The following is a 17943-nucleotide window of genomic DNA, read 5'->3' as shown; positions in this document are numbered from 1 at the left end:
TCTTTCCAAAGAAGAAAATGAGAATAAAGACTCTAAGTGCCCACCATCTGCAATTAATTTTTGCAAGGAGAGCGGTTAAGCGCTGGGACAGGTTTCGCAGAGGGACATCCTTGCTCAGTTGAGTTGTGAACATCTCCAAGCCCTGGAGCAACCTCATCCAACTTTGAGGCAAGTCCTGCTCTGGGCAGGGGGTTGGACCAGAGACTTCTGGAGGTCCCTCCCAAACTCAATCACTCCCTGACTCTAAAAAGGCTGAAAACCTGATAGGGACCATTTGTTGAGGAGGCAACTAATTAAAAAAAATATATTGACCAATTGCTGTTAAAAAAAAAGATTACAGTAAGTAATTATATGCAACTTAATATGTCAACTGCAGAGAGTTACCTGAAGGAAAGAAAATTAAGGGGATTAAAATAAGGAGTGTACCACTTGTGACAAAGAGACAAAGACAACTCGTGTTTATGAGCTGCTGTGTTTCTAATTAGGGCCAGACACCAAATTTGCATTTTATCTTGATTGAAACAGAACGAAAACCAAAAAAACAAAGGCGGACGATGTTAAACTGTTTTCCCTGTTTAATTCAAGGAGTAACCTTACAGCATTCAAAATAGCACTTTTTTTCTAAGATCTCAGCTTTGTCAGAGTGATTTCAATTTAAAACACAGGACCTTCAAGTGGGGGGAGAGAAGGAATGAGGTCACCTGCCAAGCAGCAGCTGCACAGCACAGAGCTGGGGTACAACTGCAGCCATGGCAGCAGCAGCAGCTTGCAAAATTAATTAGTAGGCATCAATAAACAAGCCAGAGGCTGAGGGAAACCCACGCCTGAAACCAGGGGAAGCAGCACGAGCTATGGCCATTGCTCCTCACACTGGCCCTGCCTTCAGAGGTGGCTGGCTGGGAAGGACGGTCTGCACAGCCCAGCACAGTCAACCTAGCACCAAACTCTCCTTTTTAAAAATGGACCAAAATGGAAATCAAGCTAGTGCTCAGTGGGACGTATCAGAGAGCTGCCATCAGGCAGAAGGAACCAATTTTGTTTCCTTCTGCCACAGTGACTCAGGTGACTCATACGACAGAGACCTGCAGGTAGCACCTTGGAGCAGGACACAAGCTAGCACCCCTCTTCTCTCTCCCTTCCTTCTCTCCTCACTTCTCACCCCACTGGCATATCAGAAACCATGGAAGAAAAGCAGCATGCAGCATCTGAGGGCCATCCACACCTCTCTTGGAGCTGAGCATCACATTTCTCCCCACTGGACAAGACTCTCCAGAAGTCAACAGCAATTTTGGTGCGTCCCACATCCTTCTAGCTTTGAAAGAGCATATATGTTCCCTACGGCCCCTCTAGAAACGGGCACCAACATTGAATTAGGACAGGATCTGTCCCCAATTCTGCTGTAAGGCTTCATCCCTGCTTCTCTGTTCACATCCCCAAGAACACCCTTGCTTTTCTTTTCTGCTCTGTGACCAAAGGATGTGAGAAGACCACACACTCCTCCTGGGAAGATCAGAATCAGGCTTTTAACACCTGGAGGACATAAGACACCTTTCACATGCCATCAGTTACAGCTCCTTGATGGGTGGCCCCAGACTGCAGCAGGGCCTTGCCTTGCTGACAAGGACAGTGAAGTCCCTGTGGCAATCCCAACCTCAGAGGTGCAAGGGAGATGTGTACTGCAATGAATGAATGCAGAGAGATTCTGTTTGCAAACTGAAATGCTTCCCACAGGTATCACTGTATACATTGCACCTTTGCCACCCACAGCTAGGAAAAGATGCTACGCCCACCAATTCCACTTCCAAGCTTAATGAGTTCTGGCAGCAATCCTGACAGCTCAGCATGACTGCTACTCACGAAGACTGTCTGCACCTTCTTACCCTCCCCGCTATCCTGCCAACAAAGGAACAACAACTCTTAGCATCATGGTTTATTCCCCCTCCATATGTACAATTAAGTGTATGCATGACCATTAAAAATAAGGCTACTTATATCATGGCTCTGAAACACATTACAAACCAACTCCATCCACTCTCTTATTACAACATTCAAAATGCTTGGCTTCCATGGTGTGCAGAGAGGGGCAAACGCAACCAGACCACACGGGCGATTAAGTGGTGCTGGGCTTTGGTAACTGGATCTAAAAGCTTCCTCCTCTAGCTGAGATAAACACAGCCAGGTCACTGAGAGGGAGACAGTTATCCCACAGTGTCTTGGTGAGGTCAGTCCAGGTCCCAGGCAACTGCAGGTCACCTCATCTCAGCACGTTGCTGGTGGCAGGCAGCATAGAGGCCCAGGCTCACGTCGACAAGAGGACAACTTAATCCTCTCCTTTGGAGCTGCCCCTTTGGGTTGAGGCAGGGGCGTAAGCAGAGGAGGAAGGGGAAGCTGTCATCCTCTTCTTGATGACCAGAGGACTTCAGTCTCCAGAGGTGTCAATGTGGGTAACATTTCTCAACATGTAATGCATCTAAAAAAAATATTAATAAATCAAAGGAACAACCAAACCATACCATTATGGGATCTCAAAGTGAATTGCTTGGATGTCCAGGTAAGGCTTAGATACTTTTTTTTTCCAATGGGGATGAAGAACAGTCCAGATGAAAGTAACTGGAGATGTGCAACAGAGGACAGCCCGGTGTGGTCCTGTAAGCTCCCTTCCCAAGTAAATCTGTTCCCATATGCAACAAGAGAGAATCTTCCAGCTTCAGCTTGTGGCTCAATAAATTTTATTATTCCTTTTTGTTTTTTATTTAAAAGAATTTGTTTTCCTATCATAAAAATTAGACAACCATACCACCACCACCAGCAGCAGCAAAGTCTGTGGAGTTAATGTTGATGGCAGACAGTTCACTGGTGTTTCCAGTGTCTCAAAAGGTCCTAGAAAGTCCATAAATGGAAAAAACCCAAACATGATGGTTTTGGGGAGGAACATCAAGGTGGTTTCGGTTTCTTGTCCTGCTGAAGATCCCAGATGAATACTGTAGCGTATCAGCAGGACCAAGTACCTCATGCCTTGAGAGAAAACCCTTCATACCAGCTCCAGTACCTGATCAGTAGGGAAGACGAGACATTTAGACTAGGAATTTATGACATTCATTATCTCCTACATCAGCATATAGATCACTAGGACAGGACTGACCCCTCCGTCTCCACCCCTTACCTTTATTCACCAGCATGCAATAATATCACACAAATGGGATAAGATTTTGATGTCTGCTTGCACTTCAATAAATTATGGCATGAAGCAAACCCATCTACTGTTGCCTCATTTCCACTCATCCCAATCAACCAGCTCTTAGAAATCTTGTAATGGAGATCAGATTTTGTCCTCTCAGCCCTCTGTACTCACACTTCCCTTGTCCATGCTAAGATGGTACAGCAGCCTCTGAAGGCTTGGTCTAGAGATGGCAGAAGAAAAGTGACTATGAGGGCTGTCACAGCCTGTATTAACCTGGTTTGGATTTACTAGGGAAACCTCTAGAGCTTTAGCCCACGGGTACTGTCTGGCATGGCATCTGCCCTCAGATTGGAGTGGGTTTGTGCAAACCCAGTCCCTTCCCGGACCATCCCACCTTCAAAGGCGCCAAAGGCAAATGAAAATACCAGACTTCTGACAGCCCTGGCTGTTTGCACATTTCTCTGTCTACCTTCTCTCATTAACAAGCAAAGTGCATGAGCAAAACCTCTCCTCTCTAATCACTCTCCTGTTGCTGCTGGATTCATTTCAAGGTATCAAAAGGATCTGTGCATTTTGTCCATTTTACTAAGAAGGAAGTGACCGAAGTAAGGAGCAACCAATTCCAAAGCCTGCTAAATAAATCACCTATGAATGAGAGGCTACAGCATCACACGCTGCAACAGCAAGAGTAACCAGGCCATTCGTGGCCAAAAAGGAGGAAAAAAAAAAAAAAAAATCTTGACATGCAGTCAAACACAGACCACTTGGGTCTCTCCCCATTTCTGCTTTTTTTGCAGTTTTCCAGGACTGTTCAGACCAGCAACTCTGGGCTGGCTCCAGAGAGCTGCTATTGTCACCGGGATGCAAGGGGAAATCAGGAAGAGGACCTCAGCTGCATGAGAGTGACAATCCAGGGTGTAACTTTGTAAACAGCAAGTAAATCCCTTTATCAGCAGCTACAGAAAGCTGCCAGGGCTCTGGGCTACAAGTCTATGGCATTAACCACCAACCCTCAAAAGCATGGTGGTGGTCAATGCTGCTGTGTACAATTTGGGATGGCATCAGACCTGGGGTTCTCCAGAGGATCAGCACCAGCCTGGGTTTAGGTACTGGTTTTGCTTGGCTGTCTGATAGACATGTAAAGAAGGACAAAGTCTTTTCCATATTGCTTGACATTTCATGCATAAAAATACATTGAACAGACACTCTGGAAGACTTTCAATTCAAGTGCTGAAAACCTGGCAAAACGCTGGTGTCTCAGTGCATGGGGAAGGCTGTTGCTTTCACAAAACCCTGCACTGGCAGCTGCTGTCTGTTACAGCCAGTCTGGGCACCTGGAGTAAGCAAAGCAAGGGAACATCCCTGCTCATTTCAAACATTGCTCCAGCTGGCTGCACATCAGGAGCTCTGTTTTCAGCTCTGCTGCGCCTTGCATTGGTGGCAGCAGCCAGAGGATGGGCTCTGGTTAACGCCAGCGAGTTACTGCACAGCCTCCGCTGCCACAAGAACCAGCATGAGCCTGGGGAGATGCTTGTGCCAGACTCTCCATGCTACCAGGTCCCCAGGGAGCAGCGGAGGCACAGTGGGTGCTGGATGGCTGCCAGCAGCTTTTCTACACCTTGCTTTAACTGGGTTTCATTGCTGGTGTGCCGTCTGCTTGCTCCACCATGTGCCAGAGGCAAATATATCATTTAAATTACAAACTTCTACAGTTGGGATGACCTCCTCTAATGGTTTGTCCTGGCTGTACGGTTTCTCTGACCTTGCTTTTTACTAACCACAGATTCAAGCGTTTAAAGAGGAGATGCATGAAATAACTTACCTTAATTGTACCCTGACTGTTAGCAGCAATCAGCACATTGGACTCCTGGAAAAAAAGAAGAGGCACTATCACAATCTGCCATTGCTTTTTTTTTTAATTTCTTTTTTGGAAGAAGCAGCAGAGAAGCAGCAGTTGTTTTTATCTTAAACATTAGAAGTATATCTAATTTCAAAGGGACTTAACTCTTCCCATTTCCAAGATGCTTTTGAGGCTAAAAGTCTTTATAAAAGTTATATTACCTTAAAGAATTAGAAAGCAATAATCCGTAGTGCTTGTACAGAGCTTTAAATCTCCAAAGCAATTTACAAACATGAATTAATCCTCACAGTCTCCCTGTGAAGTGGGTAAATAATAATAATCATTTTCATCTTTTGGCAGTGTATGGGCAAAGGTCTCCAGCGCCCTAACTAAACCGACTAGTCATCATGACAAAACCTCTCCGGTTCTGAGGCCGTGCAACCTCTCCCAGAGCCAAGAGGTTTCAGGCAAGTAAAACAAAGAAGAGAAGAGATTAGAGAGCAAGAGCAGTTTGGAAGGGAAGATAAACAGAGAGGGCTCCAGCCCTACTTTATTCAGAAAGGCAGCATCTATCTACCTCCTGCTAGTTGATGGAGTTGCCTTTGGAGATATCCTGGTTGTCTGCAAATTAATGGTCTGCTGCATCAGTCAGGCAACCCCCAGGCAAAAACTGGGGGAGACAGCCCCTGCTCTTGAGATCACATTCCTGATGCAACCAGCAAGTGCAGACACATGCTCCCAAACCAAAATTGTTCAAACGGGGAAATCCAGAGGGACAATAAGGTGCCAATAAACCTAAAGCACATAAGCGCTGGGGCACTGGCAATAGCCCTGGAGATGCCAAGGTTGAACCGCTGCTCCCAGACCAGTGTCCTGCATCTGTTCTTGCACCAGCAGTTGTAGCGTATAATGCCAAACCGTCCGCCGCGAACCATTTTCTCTAAAAACGGCTGATATCTTCTCAGACACATTTTTCAATTTCTCTCACTGCTGCTATCCATCCCCAGACAAACTTGCTGTAATTATCCCATCGCTTAACACATGCATTTTTAATAAACTCAGTGACTAGAATACACCCTGCTCCAAAGGGAGCAGAAAGGCATCTCGACCCAGCCCCAACAGCATTGCACACTGCCTTGCCACGAGGTTCGGGATTTTGCACAGCCACCAGCTTTGAAGCAAAGGGAGAAAAATACTTTTCAACGCAGAACCCCACTTATGAGGTAAGAGTAGCCTTGTGGTGGACCACTGGGCTAATTGTTATAGATAGATTTGTTCACCCCTGGTACAATCATTAGGGGATTAGTTAAGACTCCTGATATTATCTCACCAATGATCCTCCAAGTCAAAGCTCCTGAAAAGAAAGTATACCCTCGAAGGAAGCATATACTCCAGTTTCCATTAATTTGGTGGCTGAAAGAGTCTAATCCTGTGAACTGCCCAGCTTCTGGTGAACAGCATTAAAATCAAAACCCACCGGGGGGAATGCAGATAAAAATTGTGATCTGGGGACTAAAACAGGGACCAGGATACCCGATTGGATTTTGAAGGCAAGGGAGAGGCACCGGCAGCTATCTAGTGTGCAGCACAAGAGACTTGAACTCCTGAGTACGGATTATCCAGGGTTTGAATGATTCCTGTTTGCTCTGTGAGTGATTGGTAATTCATCCTGCTGCTGCAGTCTGCTGGGGTACCACTGTAAATGAACTCTGGTTCAATGAACAGTTTTACCTGCTAAATAAAATAAAAACGCCAGAGGGTAATATACTCTCACTCCCTTGTTCTTCAGAAGCCACTGGCTTTTTTTTTTCAGCAGGGTCTGAGCTAATCACCGCTCTGCTGCTTTCATCCACAACCACGAGACGCAAACGGGAGCAGACAGCAGCAAAATTAGCACCAAATCTGTCATCGAACAAACAGTGACTTGCTTGTTAAGGCACTCTAGCACTGCTTCCCCAGGAACACAGCTAAATAACTTGGTTTTAATCCTCTAAAGAAACAATTCTCTTTCTTTCATGTTGCCTGTAAAACAGCCGATATATTCAACAGGTTAAACACCTAAGCAAGTCGTGAAGTTGCTTAGATCTGCAGGTTTGTAACTCGCAACAGCTGTGTGCATGTTGAACTAATCCTTTTGCCAGGACATGTATGAATGGCGTCACCACATCCTCAAAAGATAACCACTACAACCACTTAACTGCCAGAATATCTATTTCCCCTACTGCACCACTACGAGTATCTATATATCTCAGGCATGAAAAACAGGGTATCACCATCCATTGTGGTTGCATGTTCTACTTTACCATAATCACTTGGTGTTTCTACCCAGGCCAAGAAGGCTGAAAGGCTGGCCTTCCTCATCCCTCCCACATTTGTTGTCTGCAGGATCCAGAAACTCCCAGAGCAGAAGCAGGGGATGTGTTGGAGATCCACCCCAACTGAGTAGTCCTGCTCTGAAGAAACTGGTTATTAAAATGACTCTTCTACGCATGCACCCCTTCCTATGGGTGGTTAGCACCTGTAGCCTTTCTTAACAGCAGAGACAGAAGGTGCCAGCTGCCTTTGCTAAAACAAGATTGAAGAAAAAAAAAAATGAACAAACAGAACAAAAATCAAGGGATGAGCATTTACTGCCTGGCAAGCAACAGCATTTTGTTCCATGTGGCTGCTAATCTCAAGTATTACTGCACCCCAGTGGAAAGCCACCAACTGCGTAACCTGATGAAATGTGGCAACCTCTCCTCTGCACATCAAGGCAGATAAGGAGCAATTGGTGGAGACATGCTGTGGTGCACTCGGGTCCCCTGCGATGACATAACGTGGCATCTCAACAAGCCAGGGACAGCCATAAAATTGACAGGAGACAGCTTAAGAGTTTTGGTCCTGTTAAGTCAACAGAAAAGAGCAAGGCTCTGGGGATGTCAAAAGTATGCATCTTCTTGTCTCTTGGCATTACATATGAATTTAGAAAGATTAATTGAGAAATTTAGGTGCATCTCAGGACTCATGTTAAGATTAATATAGGGTGCAGGTCCAGAACTGCTCTAAGATGCTCCAGGGCTGAAGTCCTGTGCTAAGACTTATGAACAGCCTTCCACACCTGCCAACTTTTTCCTCGACTGCAGAGACAGTATTATGGGAAGTCTGAAGGACAGTTCCTTGACATTGGGAAGGACTTGACTCCACCATAAATCTTTGTTATTGCCTACAGACTGGACACATATCCATACAGAGGTAGGCATTATGCCAAATGAAGTTGTAAATCAGACCTGAGTGCAAAGACAGACCAGACAGAAACACCTCTGTCCTGAGCCTGACACATCCCCGTTCTCCTGGATGTGGCACTGGATGAAGACAACTGGTCTACCCACAGGAACTTAGGAGCATTTGCCCTTGGGATTCAAAGGGACTTTCACCGATTGTGCCAAAAGAAGAAATTTCTGCAGCACATTCTTGATGGCAAAGAAAAACAAAATCAAATTTAGGACCTTCCTGAGTAGATGAGATACCTGCTACATTCATCATTCGAAGGAATTATTCACCCGGTGACAGCTGGGCTTTGAAGCACACTGATTTCCTTCCCTCCTAGATGAGCCCTGTATTTGGATGGCCCTGGGGAAGCAATTTGTACAGGGAAGGAAGGGAGAAGAAGGAGAGTCTGGCTGCCTGCTGGTATTCATGCAAGAGCAGTCGGCATTAAGAGAATCAGAAATGCTCTGGATGTTTTGCGAAGCTTGAGGAAACTCAGCTGAACAGCTGAAAAGTTGTCGGAGCTGCTTCAGGGCGACAGGGCGTAAAAGACAGCTGAGATTGTAGCTCTTTACTCTTTCTTTACATCTTTGTGCAAGAAAACATTGGGGGGGGGGGGGGGGGGGGGGCGGTGGCAGGGGAAACTAAATGAACATCACCCCAGATGGACAGATGTTAAAACCACACACCCATCTCCTTGGAGGGACACACACTGATATCCAAGCAGACTCAACTCTACATAGCAGGGGAAATCTCCAGACAGACCCTCTAGCTAAGCTGTAAACCCATCTTCCCAGTAACAGCAAGGCTCATCTCTAGCCATCCCTCTTTACTAATAAAGAGCCACCATGGACGACCACTTGCAGCCGCAGTGCTCCAGGAGTTAAGCACCGCTCTCACCAGCAGGCTTATGCAAAATCACAGCTGAGTATTTTATTGTCTTCCTTTCCTGACACAAAATGGAGAACCTGTCCCAAAGGGGCTCAAAATAGGCATGATGAGCACAAACCACTTGCATCTTTTTTTTTTCCTTTAATATAATCCTTTGTGAGACCATTCCTCCTCTGTTACCCCACATGCATCAATCCTTAAAGTGAAATTCAGAAGCTCACACTGAAGGAAAAGCTGGAGCATGGTCTACACAAGAAGAGCCTGGATGCTGACTTTGAAAGATCTTGGTCCCCCTTGTTGGGAATGAAACTGTGAGTCAGAACATTTACATGTGAACAAAACCTACATTTTTATAGTTTGTAAACGCAGTAGTTTTGCTAAGGCTAGTCTTACCAGGAACAGTCAGGGTGTTTGAAGGTTGGGAACTGCAGTGGGTAGCTAACAACCACAGCTTTGACCATGTAAGCCAACACATAAAAGATGCAGCAGCACTCCTCTGTGCCATTAGCCCGACAAAACTAACCTTTAAACAAACTTATCTGACTGTGTTTCCTGCAAGGCCCATGCTGAGGAAGGAAGAAAGTTTGGCTAAAGGAGAAATGATACAACATGGATTTATTCCTACTTTTGCACTCCTCGCTACCTTCTACAGATACCAGCAATAACACAACAAGCTGAAGAAATTCTTCTGTAGGATTATAAAGATGTCAATGGCAAAGCAAGATGTGCTTCCAAGTTATATGTACACATGTTCACGTGTTGGACTGGAAATCTTATTTGGGACTTTCACCATATTATAAATAATTACAGGCCATGAAGTTTGTACCTCTTTTGTTATCCCCCCTTTTCTGCACTAATAAAGCATATTCGCCTCAAAACTTCCAGCGCAGTCATCACTGAGGTAAGCGTGAATTTTCTGGATTTTCAGCTAGGTTTGTTCTACGGATTCACAGTTAGGGTTCTTAAAGATCTTATTTTAAATTAACAACTTCTCACCTTCCCACCCCAGCAGACGTTTTTGCTAACGAATGGCTGGTTCGTCAGCAATGCTCTTTCAAGCAGACGGACTTGCTGCCAGAGAACCCTGAGCACTTACTCAAAGGAACTGGAGCCTAATTAAGCAAAGTTGTTGATTCAATGGGAAAATATACTGGGTGAGAAAGCTTGCACTCAAGTGGCCATTGTCTTATGTTATTTATAGGCAGAATAAAAGTTTATAGTTGAACTAAATCTAGTGCTGTTTGTACATAAAGCCCTTTATGTAATGCTACTCAGTCCTTACTGAAGATAGCAACTATTACTCAGGTGCTAGCTTTTAGGACTGAGCAGCAGACCATCCACAAGACATATTTCACAGAAACTTTTCCCATCAACGTCACGCGCAAAGTCTTTTCATACATCAAAATATGTGAAAGCGGTTCCCCAACAGACAACCACTGCTCTTCATCTTGTAATTAGCAGATTCTAATGGGTTTTCACTCTAATTCCCCTGAGACCTGGTTATTTTCTTGTTGTACAACTCAAGTCAGCTTTTGTTTTTGAAAGAAAATTACAAAGTCTAACCTAAGAAACACAACGAACCTCCAATGTACAATAATCAAAAGGTTTTTAAAAGCTAAACTGCTAGATTAGATCTCTTCCCAGCAGGACAATGTGCTGCACGTGGAATTTTATTTTAATTTTTCCATTGTTGTGATACAATCATTACCAATGAAGGGGTGCATGGTGGGATGGTTAAAGTGATGCACAATCCTCTATCTCCCTGTGTGCCAGAATTTACTTTATATGCCATCACACTCACCTAATATTAATCCCTTCTGAACAATTTTAAGGGAATGTTTATTATCTATACCGTGAACATCAGGCCCAAGCAGAAATTAATTACTACTTTAAACCAAGCCATTCTTTAAAGAACGAGGTCTAACATACAAAAGATGTTGTACCAAGACATTTCAGAAGCAGCAACACCCATGTCTTTAGGTTTTAAAACTGGAACAGAATACGCATGCCTAAACCGTGTCTTTTAATCCTTAGAAACTGTATTTTTATCTCATTCTGAAGGTAATTCCTTTGTACACACAGAGATAAAGCCTCCTTAGGCTTATCTGGTCCCCCCCGCAAAAAGCAACAACTCAAACATCTTGTCTAGAAGGAAGCACAGATCCAGCTGCAAATACACAATCTTTTGTGTTTTTAAGTTTATAAATGCTATACAATTACACCCGCACAGCATAATAAAGATATTTTCTTAACACATTAACCCACAGACCTGCAGATGATGGCACTCCCTGGGCTCGCTTTCCACAGAAAGACTTGCTACAATCATATGCACACATGTATAGTTTCTTCTCACGTAGGAATTCATGGACACACTATAAAGGCAAAAAAGCTTTCAAACAAATTAGGGTTTTCATCATGCTACATCATGCAGAGTTTGCTGCTTCTGCACGAGATGAAGCATGTCTCACTAGGAAATGCATGCAGGTAGAAATTCAACATCTCCTTGAATCCCGCCCCCCCCCCATTTTTCTGCAATTCCAGACTTTAACCTCTGTACCAGGGATGCTTTTATCAAGTTTTCTGACACTTCCACATCTGGTATTTTCTAATCGTGACTCAATACATGAATAAATCCCTCTCTCCTGCTCCCTGAAGAAAGAGCCTTCTCATTTTTGGATTTTACACTTAATGCATTTTTCTACTCCTATTCAGACCAAACTCAGCACAAGAAGATGCTGTATAACTGGCAGCTTATTTACTATCATCTATACCCAGGTATTTGTATTCACAGTACATGGGTGCCCAGAGGAAAACAGTCCAAGGCTTGCTCCAATGACACACTCAAATAAGTAGTAAGCTATCTCTCAGCCAAGTGAGAAATCACTTTTTCTTAGCATGACCCTTCTTTTCAGCATGTAGCTCTCAAGAAAACAAGATCGACAAGGCAACTGAAGACCAGGCTAGAAGAAAATAGAAGTATGCACGTGTATGGTGCTGCACACAGGCACCAATTTGCTCATTTCTACACTGTCTTCTGAATTCAGCATGGAAACGGAGGCCAATGAGACTGATGGGAAGAGGGCAAAGAAAGCTCTGCAAAGGCAGGAAAGCTAGCCAGCAAAGCCTGCCCCAGGAACCGTTGATATATTACAGGCGACCGCCTCTGTAATTTAGTTGTTCTGGAACAAAACTGGTTTTGATGAGTGCCTAATTTATTTAGAATTCAAGATGAGAATAACTCATCAGACACTTATTATTCTGCATCTTCTGCAAAGTGAAGTACACAGCTCTAACAGCTGTTGCGCACTCCCCATCAGGCAAGGTAGGGAGACCTATGTTAAAACCAAATTATGTTGTCATTAACCCCCTTTCCCCAAATGGCAAGTCACATCCTCTGCATGTGGGAATATTGAGCTCCACTGCCCTGCACTCCCTCTGCTGATACATTTTCCTCCTTTCTCTTCTACTGTTTGTTGCAGTCAGTCATTACATCATGCTGGAGATGATGAATTTAATCTCACCCTAGCCAAAGGAGCATGCTGCCCTGCCCATCAGTGCTGTATGTGGCAAAACCAAGCCCCAGGGTGCTATCATTACTATCGCTATCACTGTTGCTTATGCCTCCCTTCCAAACCCCCATCAGAAATAAAACGTGCAAGCTAAAGAGACAGCCATCAATCTGCATGAGATTATTCAGAAATGTGACCTAAATCTGGCAGTTTTAGATTTTGATTTTGAGCAGACCATTGGCAATCCATCAGGGATCAGGAGACATAAACAGAAATCAGTAGAATATGAAAAGCCTTTTCAGTCCAAGTTACCCCACATTAGACAGACAAGCAGTCCACCCTACAAGCACAGCCTACCATGAATGCTACACAGCCCAGTCCTGAAGCACAGCAAGGACCACCACTCCCAGCTGCTGCACCAGGAAGGAACGGATGCTGGTGGGAAACTCCTGAGAGATGGTAAAAGACATCTTTTCCCATGCGTCTCAGCTCCTCGGTTCTCTTTAATTTACAACACACTCCTTGCCCTACTGTGAAGGGCAAACTCCAATTTGTTTAAGCCCTGATTCATGTTTAGTTGTTTCTCTTAAGCCTCTTTCTTTCACACTCATGATGCATTCCCCCATCCCTCTTACCTTCTCTATGCTTCTTCCTTCTCCTTTTTGCCAAGTCAGTGCTTTCTCTTCCAGCTCAACTGTATCCAACACTCCTCAGTTGCTCAGTTCCCTCTTTCAAATATTCCTCTTCAACACTTGAATCAGCAATTCCCTAGTTTGTGCAAGAACGCTTTCATCTTTCCCAGACCATCTGTCCTATATCCTTCGGGCCTTTTGTATTTGTGAGATCATTGTCCCTTGCATGGCATTTCTCATCAGAACCCTACTTTCAGCACTCCGGTCCTGAGTTTCAACTGCCTCTTCTACAGCACTGTGTACATTTTCCCATCTCTTTCTCCCTCTCCTTGTGAATCCACCTTTGAAAACCCTGTTTACAGAACAGTTTCCTTTTCTTTCCAACCCTTTCACCTCCAACATGCTAGCACCAACACCAATGTGTACATCTTCCTTGGGTTCAGAAAGGGAATAGATGGTTAACCTTCCTCCCTGGTCCCAGTATCCAATCAACCAGCTGTATGTGCTCCCACAGGCCTTCTCTTCTTAGTTCTGTACTTCTAGGTCCCTGAACTCATTACCGCACTAGGATGACATAGCTGTTCCTCTGGTCCCTGCCTGGGCTGTCAACTACAGCTCATTCCCACATCCACCTCAGAAACATCTGCAAAGATAAAAAAAAAAACAAACCCACAGGAGAGAGGAACATAAGGAGGCAGAAGCCTTATGGTTAGGCTTCATGTTATTTTGTGGGAACAAACCGCTGCTAGGCCAGGTGTCAACAGGAGAAGGTGATCCACATCAGCAGCCTTGCAGATGCACACATGCCCCAGATATCCTTTCTGTCATGCTTTTTCCTGACACACAAGAGCTAATACTGCACATCAGCTGCCACGCTGAGCTGGAGCACGCTCCTCCAAAGGCTGACAAATGGTTTCTAAGTTGGGCCAAGAGGCATCACTGCTAGGTGACAAACCGCCCGTGTTCTATGAAGCTCAGCACACTGTTGATGCTGCCAGTGGCTTCCCTGGGGCAGGCACTGGAGTTTGGATCCTGTTATTAAATCAATCCCCACATAGAAATACCATGAAATAAGCCATTAGCTGGTCCAGCTCCTGCTTCCCTTCCTCTCCCAGTGCCATTAGTTTCAGTCTCTAAATAGCTGAATGATACAGGCTTAAAATTGACCCAACCACCTTGACGTTAATATTTTAAATTATTAAGTCTTAGTTCTCTAATGCCAATAAATCATTTATATGTGCACATTTAATTAACAATCCAATCAGTAAAAACAACTTAGCATGCGCACAGCACATTTTATCAGAGGAACCAAAGACACATTACAACATTAATTAAGTGTAACAAATGCCCTGGTGAGGTAGCTAAGTATTATCCTACTTTGACATGTGGGGAAACCGAGGCAACACACTCAGTGGATTTGCCCAAGGTTAATCCAGATGTTCACAATGAAGCACTGAAGAGAAAAAGCAGGGAGAAATACCATTGAGATTTAACTCTCCTAGTAAGCATTCCTTTTCTGAACTGCAGTATTTACTTATTTGCTGATGAGAAATCGGCTCCAGCTGTGTTCCTCTCCCAAACACACTAGGGGCACAACCCACTACTATCAAGCACACTAAAAATCAACCTTAAACTGCAACAGCCTGCCAGGTGAGGCTGAACACACAAGTTCCAACATGATACCTAGCCAAGGGTTTTAAAGAACACTTAATGACCCTTCCCACCCCACAGTTCACACCTATGCACACATCTAAGCCCATGGGAGGCAGGACTCTTACCTAGCAGTCATAGGTCCTAGACCTACATCAGTGTCTGGCATCTCTCAAGCAGGCTCCCATGCCAGGAGTATGGGAGAAGAGCAAGAAATTCCTGAATGACACCGAGTGCTCACAACACACTGAACAGTTAGGAATCTCGGAAAATATTAGGTGTCCCAATATCCTCACTCTTCTACAAACCCATAGTCAAACCAGTCTTTCAGGCCACGCAGACCCCATCCTGCCATCTCCTCCTCCCTTCCCGCACCCAGATGACCCTCACAGTGGTCCCAAACAATGGTGGCACCCACATAACTGTGGCAGCTCTGAGGACATGCTCCTCTGTGCCCTCAACCTACAGTTCCAGATCCAGCAGTTTTGTTTGCTTCCCCCATTTGGTACAGAAGAACACTGGTTCCTGGGGCTGAGACTGTAGCTGACAGCCAAATTGATTTGTCCAAAGTATCAGGGATGGGTTTTTTTTGGTAGTGCCTGGCAGCCATCTAGAATTCAGTCCAAGAGCCCATACTGGGGCAAGTCCAGCCTTGTTTTTTTCCAAAAATCATTAATTTTGCTCTGTATACAAATTACATGCTGTGGAAACACTTCAGGTTTCCCAAATATCATGGGATGAAATGTTTCAGACCCAGCTGATGCCTACTGTCAGTCCCTTTAATCCAAGTGCCTCCCTCTCAGCAAAGCTGGATGGATTGTCAGAAGTTCTCACTGAAACCAAGAGGAGCTCATGTCCTCAACGTCTTAGGCAACTGGATCTCTATGACTAAGGGACCTGAGTATTGATATGAAGCCTGTCTCATGATGGTAGGATACACAGCCTTCCTTCTCCAAGCAGAATGAGGTACAAAGTGTTGCTTACATGCGAGTAATCACAAAGTTACCAGTTCCTGCAGGGCTCCCAGTCTGAGACAGGTTGTGCAGAAGATTAAATAACACAGAATTCACTTAATTAAAACAAAAGAGAGAAAGGCTTGACTAATATTGAGGTATTAAAGCTATCATAGGCTTAAGACAGGGCGGATAAAGCCCTGAACTAACTTCTGGAGAAAGAGGTCTTGCAGCTGTGTAACTGGTGGCAACATGCTGGCCAGTGCTAGTGTGACAGGATGGAAAGAAAAACCTTACTAAACCCCTCACGTGACACTGTCCCCTCAAAGCAGAAGTGGAAGAGCAATGAATGCATTACATTACAACCACAGATGGTGGCAATCAATACAGGAGAATGGGTTAATCATTGGAGATGTCAGGAATGACGAAGGGAGCCAAGCCAAGTTGGGCTGGCTGGGTCAGCAAGAGGGGAATGCTTTGGCAGGAACTCCTGAAATAGCTGATGGACTGAGGAAATCAATTTATTTAAAACTGATAATGGATTCATATTCCACTACTGTTCATTTTATACAGTCTGGCTGTCAACTCTCTGGGGCAGGAAGCTGTCACTTGCGGTCTCTTTGGACAACACCTAGTAAATTGGATCTCGTGCCGACTGTAGCTTCTTTGCACCATCCTAATGAAATCACCTCCACCTCTAAGACTGGCCTGACAGAGATGCAAAAAAGGGTAACGTTAAAGCAACCTGAATTCTGACATTTAATTTGTATGCTTTAACTGTAATAACATCCCTTGAACATACCAATCCATTTTTAAGTGGGATCCCACCACCAAACCCAAACTCTGATACTACAGCATCCCAAACCAAACAACTTTGCAAGTTCTGGACCTATGTTAAAATCCTGACCATTTCATTAATGGGTCTTGGAACAATGTTGCAGTGGGACTCAAGTGCTCAGTATCTGCAAAAAACATTAACTATTCTGAATGTTTTGCTCAGGCCAGCTGGAAAAGAAGGATGAAGGTTTCACTGCATCTGCAAGCCTTCTAATTGTGTTACTGGATGGGCCAGAAGTCTGGCAGCCATGGAAATCAAAGCCTTCATTTCTCTTTAAGCCAGGAATAGTATATTTAATAGCAACAGAAAGAGAGCCATGGGTCTAAGTGTCAGCGCTGAGGATGCTGTCTGGGGTGGGGGTGGTAGGAACAACAGTGTATGTAAGATGCTGCATCTCCAGCTGAGGCTGCAGGCAGGGAGAGTGGGGGATTACACATCTGCATGGCGAGCAGAGCTACAGCAAGGGGAGGGGAAGTGAGGCACAGCGGGAGAGCAAAAGTATCTCATCCCTGGAGGTTGCTGCCACCCAAAGGGCTGCAAGCTGCTTGGTGGTTAAGAACAGAAGAGGGAAGGGTACCTGTCTGCAAGGTGGCCCAGCTTGTAGCTGCATAAGCCACTACAAGAAATATATATACATATATATATATTTCTTGCATTTTCTATGCAACACATAGAAGTGTGCCACAGAAGTGAAATCATCAGGACCTGGGGAGATAAAAGGAGGGACCAATTGTTTCTTGCAGAGAAAAATCAAGGCACAAACATTAACATTATCACGTGTATAAGCTTCCTGAAATTATACTTATATTAATGCTATTTATAACATACACCTATTTGGGATAGAGGACTTTGATTTAAGGAATGGAAGTTTAATTAAGGTAAAACAAAAGTTTCCATTAATCTTGAAAGAATTCACAACCTCCTGCTCTCCTTCAACATCCAATTCAGCTAATGTTATAACAGGATCAAGCACAGCACTATGTACCTGAAACCTCCTGCAATGCAGACAAGGCCAGGCATGCTGTACCAAACCACGTGGCCTTCTCTAGTCTTCAGAAACAGCAAGCTTTCTCTCCTCAAAATAACTGTTTCTAAAATACCCCGAGTGCAGTGGGGAAACATTTTCACTAGCCAGGGCATGCAGGAAAATTATGAAGGTGAAGAGATGTTGATAACTTGAGATTAGCAATGAAAAATGGC

General features: G+C 44.5%; 1 protein-coding gene across 7 annotated transcripts in view; it reads right to left on the bottom strand.

The window, feature by feature from the left end:
• Nucleotides 1-560: 560 nt before the first annotated feature.
• The window catches only part of COP1 (COP1 E3 ubiquitin ligase), a 130849-nt gene continuing 113466 nt past the window's right edge, over nt 561-17943 (bottom strand). For all 7 annotated transcript variants that reach the window (XM_041127747.1, XM_041127745.1, XM_041127746.1 and 4 more), the window contains 2 exons: nt 5004-5048; nt 561-3049 (listed from right to left, as the gene is read on the bottom strand). In XM_041127747.1, coding sequence (XP_040983681.1) covers nt 3032-3049; nt 5004-5048 — 63 coding nt within the window. In that variant the 3' untranslated portion in view covers nt 561-3031. The remainder of the gene's footprint in view (nt 3050-5003; nt 5049-17943) is intronic.

This window comes from Aquila chrysaetos, chromosome 12, assembly GCF_900496995.4.
Source record: "Aquila chrysaetos chrysaetos chromosome 12, bAquChr1.4, whole genome shotgun sequence".
Taxonomy (NCBI): Eukaryota; Metazoa; Chordata; class Aves; order Accipitriformes; family Accipitridae; genus Aquila; species Aquila chrysaetos.
Note: the sequence above shows the minus strand (reverse complement) of the source record. Positions and strands in the feature narration are given on the sequence as shown.